Here is a 10567-nt window from a genome sequence, read left to right on the forward strand (position 1 = left end):
TGATGGCCTCACATGAGGTCGGCTTTGTCCGCCCGGTGAAAGCTTCCTCTTTTGTAAACGTGGGCCAAGGAGAGCTGATCAGGAAGCCCACAGCGGCGAGAGCTCGGGAAGGGTTTCTGATAGAAACTGATCCTCCGGAATCGCTTCGTTCGGGGCCCGCTGGGTCTTACGGTATCGTCCTACTAGTATCCAACATGCACAAGGGCATGGTGTCTACGTCCGAGGCGTATCACCAACAGTCTTCTACTATTCTGACCGAGAGCCAACCGCATATCCGGGATGAAAGTGAAGAATGGCCCCCAAACTTCAAGATCCAAGTCTCTTCGTTGAGAAGGCGTATATTGATGGAAAATGGATTTCTTTTCGGGGAGGGAAAGTGTTTGACGTCTATGGTAAGCCACTTCGTCCTGGGTCGCGGGGACGCGGCTAACGACCAATGCAAGATCCGGCATGCAATACCAAGATTAGGAGCTGTCTAGAATCAACCACAGCAGATTTGAACAAAACCATCGTGGCAGCACAAAAGGCGATGAAATCATGGAGAATGCTCTCCGGACGTCAATAATGCCGAGCGTTGAGGAAATGGTATGAGATTGTCATCGCGAACAAGCAAGACCTGGCGACTATCATTGCCCTGGAAATCGGCAAGTCCTAAACGCATGCCAAAGGTGAGGTCATGTTTTTTTGCTGGCTTCATTGAGTGGTATGCAGAGGAGGGTCCCCGAATTTACGGCGACATCATTCCCCATGGCGATGCTTGGGCAAGGATCAGTGTGGTCCGAGAACCGGTGGGAGTCTGCGGCATGATTACTTCATAGAATTTCCCATTGTGTATGGTGGCGCGCAAAGTCGCCCCAGCCCTGGCTGCTGGATGTACGGCGATTGTCAAATCTGATGGGGCCACTCCCTTCTCGGCCAACGCTCTTGCAGTGCTGGCAGAGCGTGTAGGAGTTCCCGCAGGAGCTTTCAACTTGATCACGGTTTTGGAGGGTACACCAGAGCTTGGATTGGCCGTGTGCGAATCCGATATCATTCGAAAAATCTCCTTCACAGGGTCGACTAGAGTGGGAAAGATTCTTTCGGAGCAGCCGGTAGCTTTCTCAAGAAACCAGGACTCGAGCTTGGTGGCAAGGCGTCATTTCTGGTCTTTGATGATGCAGACCTTGCCCTGGCAGTATCGTGTCTGTTTATTTGCAATTAAAGGTGACCAGTCAGACCTGCGTATCAGTGAATCAAATATTTATCCACCAGAAGGTCTGTGATACATTCAGCAACAAGCTTGTTGCAGTGGTGAAGTTCCGCATTGGCCCGAGCCAGCATGGAGGTGGAACAGCATATCCGAGATGCAGTGGATAAGAAGGCTAAGATTCTACTCGGCGGAAAGCATGGCAGTGGCCCAGCTATGAGGTTTACGATGGTTGTTGTCTCACCGAGTTCTGACAAGGCTGCGACAGGAAATTCCTTTGAACCAACCATTCTGACCGATGCAAATCAGAGCATGAAGATTGCTCACGAGGAGATATTTGGACGTGTCGCCGCGCTGTTCAGGTTTTTCAATGAGGATGATGTGATTGCAAGAAGCAACGACACCGATGTTGGTCTAGCGTCCTATATCATGACGAACGACTTAGCAAGAGCATATCGCGTGGCAGCACAACTGCCAGATTAGTATGGTCGCAATCCACTCGGGACCTGTGTTAGATTCAAGTGTGTGCCGTAAGTCGCTTATCCTGAAGCCGGCCTGTTATTGAGTCCCAGATTAACAATGTACCTCAGGCTCGGCGGCATGAAGCATGTTGGAATGGGGAGAGAGGAAGGAAAACTCGGCATCAATGAATACATGGTCACCAAGACTATGATAATGGGTGAAGTTCCCGTTAGACGAGCGAGCCTGTAGAGACAAATGCAGGAAAGAAAATGATTACTATCGCCAATCATCAACCCGAGTTTTACTGCTATTGCGCGCCGTCTCGAAGTATCTATGACCATGTTGGACAAGTCAGGTTCTGCATTTGCACGGATTGGTCTGCCTATCTGTTTCGCTATATTCTGTGTGAGAGCGCTCCTGGCTGTCGTATCTCGCATAAGGAAGAGGAGCGCCGCAAGGGCAAGAAATTGGCTGTAATAGCTCAATCAATGGCTAGTGGGGCTAGCTAAGGTAGCTATCTGTTTGTTGGTGTGCTGTCTCTGAAGGAGGAGAGAAAGAGGAGGGGAGGAGTAGGGAGAGAAGGCCAAATAGTCGTCGGCACACCTTCCGTCCGCTCATCACTACCCAGTACCCTAACCGCCAGATCTCCCCTGGCACACGTTCCCACCCAGCACCTGCGTGTGACACTGGCTGTTTATTATATGAAGATTGGCCTGAAAACAGAAGGTCTCTCCTAAATCCTCTCACCACTCCTAGCCTGTTACAACGACGGCGGACTTGGTCAAGAATGGCCAGACAGGCGTCTCTGAGACCTTCCCATAACGTTCCTATAACGCGGTCGTCAACATACCTTACGACAGAAACAAACCAGGACGAACACCTTGCCTACAATGTATGCCAAGCAAAAGGCTCTAGACCTTCACCGAGTCAATGATCAAGCCGAGCAAGCTTTACCAGATTACTATCTAAGGTCTCCCGTTGGCGTTGATGGCGCCCGCCCTATGATGGGCACGACGAGTCTGTCCCGCGAAAGGATTCGACCAGGAGCGTCACGTGACGTGGGAAACTTACCGTTCTCGAATCGTGGGTTCCTCAATCAGGATACAATTGGCGATTCACGTCTGCTGAAGAGCGGCCGCCGGGTCGGCTCACCGGAAGGATCCCTGTCAAACGTCCATGTCAGAACAATCTGGATGGCAAAGATATTGACTGCAGGCACAGACTGTGGTTACGTAACAAGCAGCCTTGATACCGAGCTGGCCACTGTATGATATTGTTCTTTCCAGACACAATTGACACACACCCCATCCCGATCTTGGTTCCCTTGCGTTCAGTCAACGTCCATGATGGCAAACAGGCAACCGGATTTAGACCCTAAAGTCTTGACCATTGCTGACCTCCTGGTCGAAGGACAGAAGAATGTCACGCTTGCAAGCAAGGGTATGTGAAGGGTTGGACCGTGTAATAGGCCCCGGCGGACCATGGCTCACTGCGAATACAGAATACTTCAACGGAGGCGCCGGGGAGATGATTACGTGAGCAGATGAGAGCGCAGAGAAGCGTGTATCAAGATGTTGACCAGGAAACGGGATCATAGGGTCCGCGACAACGAAGATGCATACAACCGGTACAAGCTCCGCCCGCGTGTCCTGCGTGACGTCGACGGTGTCGACATGACAACGTCCATCTTTGGCGTCCAAGTCGCTGCTCCCCTAGGGTTTGCTCCGTCAGCCGCTCATAAACTCGCCCATCCGGATGGCGAGTTAGCAACGTCGCGAGCAGCGGCAAAAAACAACATCCCTATGTGCTTGTCGTCTTATGCCAGCATGGGGCTGGAAGAGGTCAAAGCAGCCGGAGGCTCCAATCCTCATGCTATGCAAATCACCTTTGTCCGAGACCTCGAAGCAACCAAAGAGCAGATCAGTCGCGCTGAGCGTGAGCATCCTCCCGAGGCTTCGGTTGTGGCCTTGGGTCCCTGACCCCCATCTTTTCAGAAAATTGGATCGCTGACTTTGCTCTTCCCATAGGCGCTGGGTACCACGCCATCTTCGTCAGTGTCGACCTCCCCATCCTGGGGAAACGACTCAATGAGTCCCGGAACAACTTCTCTTTTCCTGCCGGCTTGGAATTTCCAAACATCCGGTGTCGTCCCACTGAGAGCGACACCAATGGTCTGATTACCACCAACAGCCTAGACTATGGCAAGTCCATTTATATAGTATCTCATTTTGCGAGATAGGGCGGCTAACAAGTCTAGACCCGAGCATCACGTGGGAAAAGGCCATTCCCTGGCTTCGCGCCCAAACAAAGATGGAAATCTGGCTCAAGGGGAGTGAGCCACCTCCTCCCTCCCATAACTTTCCGTGCCTATGCTAAAATCTGTCATAGTCTACACCCCCGAAGACGTGGCCATGGCCATTTCTCACGGCCTCGACGGGATTATCATTTCGAATCACGGCGGTCGTCAACTGGACGGCGTCCCGGCAACATTGGATGCATTACGTGACTGTGCGCCTGTCGCGGAAGGCAAGATTGCCATCGCCATTGATGGTGGCATCAGGCGAGGGGCCGATTTATTCAAAGCGATTGCCCTGGGAGCTCAATTTTGCTTCATCGGCCGAGTGGTGATTTGGGGTCTCGCTGTGAGTGGCTTGAAGCACTTTGCTCGCCTCCTTCACTCCACAACAATGAGCTGGCCTCCCTGGATCTCTGGATATGAGCCTGTTCTGATTCACTTTTGTCTTCCACAGTACAATGGCGAGAAAGGTGTGGATCTTGCCGTCAAGATCTTGCTTGATGAACTCAGGCAGACTATGATGCTTTGCGGGTACGTTTTGACATGCACGTTTGTTGTGTCCGCTGCTAACCACGCAATTGACAAGTTGCCATTCCATTCGCGACATCACGAAGGGCCATCTTTCTGTTCTCCAAAGCAACGGAAGATTGTCCAAACTGTAGAGATTGGAAACCCAAACTTGCATTGAAGGAGGAAGCATGAGCATATGGCGCGAGTCACTTCCCAGCATGACCCATCTCGGATAGAGAATCATCGGTACTCAGTTGCCAACATGGATCGGCGCATGCCATTGCTGAGGAGTCGATGTCGTTTGTTTGGCAGGCGGACACGGGCGTCAAGTGTTCACCTCAGCGCTGGAAGGTGCCGAGTTACATTTGCTTAGCATTAGAACAACGTGACGATCAAACAAAAGAGATATACTGGATTATGTTCAATCCTAGAGATTTTCACGTTAACATGCACGAGATCCTGCACTCCCAGATCTTTCCATCCGTCGTTTGACATGCCGTCGGCGAGGCCTACAATAACCGACTGGGGCAGAGACTTCGAGTCGAGCAAAGGGCAGGAGGGCTCCAGGACCGTCAGGAAATTGCTACTACGAGCATTACGGGACGACTCTACGCTCTCGCAATGGGATTAGGTGGTTCCGGAGATCAGAGGTCACAAGACGTACAACCAACCTGATCGAGGATACGGACTAGGATCAAGCTGCTACCACCCTCAACAATGCTTTGGTCGTGTTTTGATCTCGCCCTTGTTCGATCGATTTAGCCGGGTTCGGTGCCGTTCTCAAATCAGGAAACTATTAGAGACGCTGATGCAGGATCGCCATGGCCGGCTATTAAGCGATATGCCCATGCTCACAGAAAGAGACAGAAAGCCAATGTGCGCCTAGACCCTCGATCCTTGATTCCTTCTTCACTGGGGGCGAATCCGGATCCAACGTGTACATAAGGGCCTATGCAACACATCCTACAGCCTCGAACTGGCAGCAGACATCAAAGTTTCGTGCCCATTGGCCCGTTGATTTCATCGATCCAAACGTTGTCCGATCTCCATCGTTATGTCGACTACAACCGAAGTTGGAACTATTCAAGACACCCGAAATGGGTCCAACACGCAACCCGAAGCGCCAGCATACAATCAAAAATCTGCCATCGAGGCCATTTCACAAGGAGCGACAATTGCAGGTATCCCGTCGTTCACATCAATGGATAAGAAGCGACGGTGGATGCTAGAGCACATGGCGGGCGCTTTCAGAGTCTTTGGCCGAAAGGGCTACGCCGAGGGTATGAGTGGCCATATCTCGCTCCGAGACCCAGAGCACCCTGACAGCTTTTGGACGAACCCGTGAGTCCTGCGTGCAATACTTTACTCATCAGCCGTCCCCCAGGCGGATGCTGACTTTGAGAACAGGCTGGGACTGCACTTCTCCCAAGTCAAGGTATCTGACCTCATTCTTCTTGGCTCTAACGGATCTGCCATTGGGGGCAACCGATCACGCCCGGCAAACGCGGCAGGGTTCCAGATCCACGGCGCAATTCACAGGATGTATCCCCATGTGAATGCAGCGTGCCATGCCCATTCCGTCAATGGTAAAGCTTGGTCAACCTTTGCCCAACCACTCGAGATGATCAATCAAGATTCCGCCATGTTCTATGGGGAGGCACAGGCCGTCTACCCAGAATTCGGAGGGGTCGTGTTGGACCCGGCAGAGAGTGTCCGCCTTGCAAGCAGCCTTGGGCCAAATGGAAAGCTTTTGATCCTCCGCAATCATGGCTTGTTGACCGCCGGACAGACGGTCGATGAGGCCGCCTACCTCTTCACCCTTGCGGAGAGAAGCTGTGAAATTCAGCTCAAGACCGAGGCTGCTGCCGCCAATGGAATGAAGAAGATGATCATAGACAAAGAGGCAGCTGAGTACACCTTCAAGATGACCAGCGACCCGGTGAGCCTCGAGGTTTGGTCTGCAAAGGAAGGACATCGCTGACATTTGGGACCAGGAGGCGCTTTACGTCGAATTCCAGCCCGACTATGAGTTGGAGAGAGAACTCACTGATGGTGCTTTCCTGAAGTAGAATACTATCGATTGACCGGATTGGCCGTCACGGGGAGCGGCCTCCTTCCACCCAATCCTGAGTTCAACCATATCATGTAGTCGTAAAATCAGCATATCATGAATAAAAAAGGCAGATGTTGTTTTTTCTCAGTACTTCTCGCCAGCTGTGTTTGTGAGCTCCGGTGCGCTTTGCGGCCCAGACCTGTTCCACTACCCCCAACATTGTGGTCATGGAGGGCAATCCTGTTTCTTCGATCCCCTGCTTGAACCACATGGAGAACGAGGCCTGCAACACGGGGTCAGTAGCTTCGCACGCGGCGATGAAGGCGGGCCAAATAAAGCCCGAATGGTAGCGTGCGAAGCCAGCATTTTGCTGGTCATATTGCAGCAGATGGTCTCTGACGAGGCTGATCTTTCCTTGTAGCATCGAAGCGTCGAGGTCGTAGACTCTTCTATAAAAGTAGATAGACAACGCGTGGTTGAGTGCTCCTAGAAGGTGGCCCAAGGCAGAGCGGCTGTCGTCAACATTGCGGTGTAACGTGCCAGTATTCCGATCCAACTCAATCTGGTAAGTCTCCTGCCATTGCAAGATGCACCGTTCCAATGAACTCGCTCGGCTCCAGAATTCGCTCCAGCTGAGTTCGGCATTACCAGCGTCCCCTTCGGCGCAATCCTTTTCGTTGCCAAGGCGAATGGCCTGCGACAAAAGGACTAAGAAAGACTCGGGAAGTCCGAAGATGTCGGGGTAAAGGGAGGCAGACCACAGCCCCGGTCTCTCTAGGTGGAGATCATTTTCGCCAGATTCCTTGCTCTTGATCTCGCGCATGGTCTCTTCCAGTCGACTCCAGCGGCCCAATTTGAACGTCGGGCTGTCTTGGTCGGCAATGCACGAGTTGCTCCGCTCAACTGCTCGGAGGACACTGTTCCGCTGACTATTCTCAGAAGCCAGGACAAACGTGCTTTCGTAGAGGATCCGCAGGTATGAGTAACAGTGATGCAGCAGGCGAACCCTTCGGGACTTTTGGGGTTTGGTCAAGCCGCGCAACCGAATCAGCTTCTCCGCGTCGAACAGATAGTACTCTGCCTGATCTGGTGCGCCCGATAGAATCTTCCCCGGAGTCAGTAGAAATTTCTGCTTCGAACAATGGATGGTAGAGACCTACAGCGACTTGAATCATGGTAAGTAATGCCACCAACAAAGACTTATATTTGAATTTTTTGGGTACGGCGGACGCCTCGCGTATGGCCTGTTTGAGGCTTTCCAATGCTTTCACCTTGTATTTGTTCGCTTGAACATGCCAAATTTGACTTGTTGAGGCGATCCTCGACCTATAGGCGCTGACAGAGAGAATGGCATAGAAGATACTCAAGCTGGCAGAATCCGGGGTTTGGCCCAGCGCCAAAGTCGCCACTGTCTCTTTGGCATGTGTATAAAAGATGATGTGCCAAGGGGATTTGGTGCCTCTGACGGGAGTCATGAAGCCGATCACGGAATTCACGTAGTGGTTGAGAAGAAACGCCGCATCCTCGGGGAGACAGTTGGTGGATACCGCCGGGCTCAAGGAGGTGACAAGTGGCAGCTGGGTCGGAGTCATACCCATCTCATCATCTTGGGCCGTAGTCTCCGGATCTATCCCTGTCCAGATCCCGCCCATTGAATTGCTCAGGTCTGGGAAGTCGGAATCTGCAGAGGCAAGAGGGGGCAACCCGTATTGTGAGTCTAAGTCGGGTGGTGCGATGTCGTCGAGAACGTCACAGTCCCAAGCGAATGAGTCTGGCACATCCTTCTCGCCTGAAACTGTGCAATCAGCAGGGCATGGCATGGGGACGGGGACATTCACGAGGTGCTGCTGTTCAACCGGCTTGATGAATCGGAGCACCCCGAAAGGTCCCCGAGCAGCTTCGAACGGCACAGACAAGGTCTCAGACACATTCTCACCCTCGGCGTCGATCTCCTGCAGGAATCTCACCGCATCTTCCTGCGGGGTAAGGGCCAGGAGCGACTCACTCATGGCGCGTTGCTCTGCGTCGGTGAAGAGATGTCGCCGGATGCGGTCTGCGGCGGCGCGGTCATCGGGCCAGAAGAAGATGTTCCTTACATATCCGGCGCATTCACGTCCATCTCGCTCGCAGATGAGGCAGAACGGTCGAGTCTCGTCGCACTTCAGATGGCGTCGGCGACACTTTTGACAGTCAGCAAAACACACCAACTCACTTGGCTGGCGGTCAAGCCATGGACATGCGGCACTCACGTTCTCGCAGCCACCAAATGAGCGACTGTGACCTCCTCTAGAGCCTTTCCCAGTGGACGGCATTTGAAACATGGCTGAATTTGCCGTTTGAGAAAATCAGGGAGAGCCATGCAACAGTGCCCAGTTTTGTCTCGCTCGAAGTTGAGGCCAAATCCAATCTGGTGGAAGTGGCAGAGGAAAGTGGGGGCGGCGTGACCGGTAGAAATTTCTTCTTTGGGATCCCGCACTCTTACTTGGTATATCACCTTTGCCCATTCCAGCCCGACAGCTTCGTCGTCCAACATTCCGTCGTATGCAGCAAGTCTAAACCCATAAAGGTGCTTAAGCATGTTCTTTGACCGGGTTCAAGACATCTACTCGCCCGTGTGCGAACTGGTGGCTCGACACTCTGTTTTTTTATCCGACACCACCGAGCTGGACCCTCTCTGCAATACCTAGCCCGAGCAATGGCTTCCAAGGCAAACACTCTCCTGATTGGTTGTGGCGGCATCGGCACCATTTCAGCCCTCAACCTTGAGGTTGGTGGAAGGGCTGCAGTCACGGCCGTGCTCCGCTCAAACTTCCAAGAGGTATCCCGAAAAGGGTTCGACATCAGATCGGTAGATCACGGCATCGTCAAGGGTTTCAAGCCGACCAAGAGTAGGTGTCTCGACGGCAGTCGACGGGGTGGTTGGCTGACCGGGCTGCTGTACAGTCCTCAACGCCATCCCCAACGTCGCTCGCGACGACTTGACGCCTTACAAGTACGTTATCTGCACGACGAAGAACTACCCGGACGTCCCGCCGACGGTGGTGGATCTCCTACGACCTGCTGTCACGCCAGGATACTCGGTCGTTGTTCTCATTCAGAATGGCTTGAATATTGAAAAGCCGCTGCTGGCAGCCTTCCCTGAAAATGTTATCCTCTCCGGAGTCAGCTTCTGTGGATCTCATGAAATTGCCTCGGGCGAAATCTTGCACGAGGACAGCGACAAATTATTTGTTGGTGCTTTCCGAAATCCCACGTTGGACCCTACCCTGGAAGACCTAGAAGCCCAAGAGTTCACCACAATATACGGTGCTGGCGGTAAGTGCATTGCTGAATATCAGCCTGACGTTGGTTTCACGAGATGGAGGAAGCTGCTGTATAACGCATGTCTGAACTCCATCTGTGCTATTACCGACCTTGATACGGGAAGACTTCAACTAGCCGATGGAATGGTAGAAAATCTGGCACGTCCTGCCATGGAAGAGATACGTGCCGCTGCCAAAGCTTTCGGCCATGACCTTCCCGCCGATCTGGTAGACTTCATGATTACCATGGACCCTATTACTATGTACAATCCACCAAGCATGCAGGTAGACGTCCGCAAGGTAAGTGTGGCAAAGTTCCCTCTCTCCTCTCCCACGGCTATTCACGCGGTGCCTCTTGCTTGTACATCGAGCTGACGATGCTATAATAGGGACGCTTCATTGAATTCGAGAACATTGTCGGAGAACCAGTCCGCGAAGGGACCTCTCGCGGAGTGCCGATGCCCATTCTCACTGTGTATTACCATATCTTGAGATCGCTGCAGTGGAAGCTTAAGGAGAAGAAAGGCCTGGTCACAATTCCTGCACCTTTTGATCATACCAACACATCATCCTAGAAGATAATTAGTCTGGTCCAGTGCAAGAGGCGAATAGAACCGTTTCAACCTGACCAATGGTTTTCTGCAGACCACTAGTCGCAGAGTGCGAACAGCATAACCACGGAAAGAAGATGTTCCGTTTCATGAATGGTCACGTCTACTGCGCACATGGAAAGAAACAAAGGGTTGACGCGCGTATTA

The 10567-nt window shown here is 52.4% G+C and overlaps 5 protein-coding genes across 5 annotated transcripts; 4 read left to right on the forward strand and 1 right to left on the reverse strand.

Moving 5' to 3' along the window:
* Positions 1-1318: 1318 nt before the first annotated feature.
* A1O5_06434 (uncharacterized protein) lies at positions 1319-1669 on the forward strand (the record flags this gene model as incomplete). The annotated part of the gene is made up of 1 exon (XM_007747028.1): positions 1319-1669. One exon carries the CDS (start codon positions 1319-1321, stop codon positions 1667-1669), a length of 351 nt encoding a protein of 116 aa, XP_007745218.1.
* A 1325-nt stretch (positions 1670-2994) lies between these two features.
* Positions 2995-4606, forward strand: A1O5_06435 (uncharacterized protein; the record flags this gene model as incomplete). Its single annotated transcript, XM_007747029.1, has 8 exons — positions 2995-3088; positions 3150-3183; positions 3246-3583; positions 3676-3819; positions 3855-3980; positions 4037-4290; positions 4399-4475; positions 4531-4606. The coding sequence occupies 8 exons, from the start codon at positions 2995-2997 to the stop codon at positions 4604-4606; spliced, it is 1143 nt and encodes a 380-aa protein (XP_007745219.1).
* Positions 4607-5508: 902 nt separating this feature from the next.
* A1O5_06436 (L-fuculose-phosphate aldolase) lies at positions 5509-6523 on the forward strand (the record flags this gene model as incomplete). Its single annotated transcript, XM_007747030.1, has 3 exons — positions 5509-5795; positions 5862-6393; positions 6449-6523. 3 exons carry the CDS (start codon positions 5509-5511, stop codon positions 6521-6523), a joined length of 894 nt encoding a protein of 297 aa, XP_007745220.1.
* A 96-nt stretch (positions 6524-6619) lies between these two features.
* Positions 6620-8828, reverse strand: A1O5_06437 (uncharacterized protein; the record flags this gene model as incomplete). Its single annotated transcript, XM_007747031.1, has 3 exons — positions 6620-7612; positions 7668-8687; positions 8757-8828. 3 exons carry the CDS (start codon positions 8826-8828, stop codon positions 6620-6622), a joined length of 2085 nt encoding a protein of 694 aa, XP_007745221.1.
* A 374-nt stretch (positions 8829-9202) lies between these two features.
* Positions 9203-10384, forward strand: A1O5_06438 (2-dehydropantoate 2-reductase; the record flags this gene model as incomplete). Its single annotated transcript, XM_007747032.1, has 3 exons — positions 9203-9395; positions 9451-10109; positions 10199-10384. The coding sequence occupies 3 exons, from the start codon at positions 9203-9205 to the stop codon at positions 10382-10384; spliced, it is 1038 nt and encodes a 345-aa protein (XP_007745222.1).
* Positions 10385-10567: the final 183 nt, after the last annotated feature.

The sequence above is a fragment of the Cladophialophora psammophila genome (genome assembly GCF_000585535.1).
Source record: "Cladophialophora psammophila CBS 110553 chromosome Unknown aczJe-supercont1.9, whole genome shotgun sequence".
In the NCBI taxonomy this organism is placed as follows: Eukaryota; Fungi; Ascomycota; class Eurotiomycetes; order Chaetothyriales; family Herpotrichiellaceae; genus Cladophialophora; species Cladophialophora psammophila.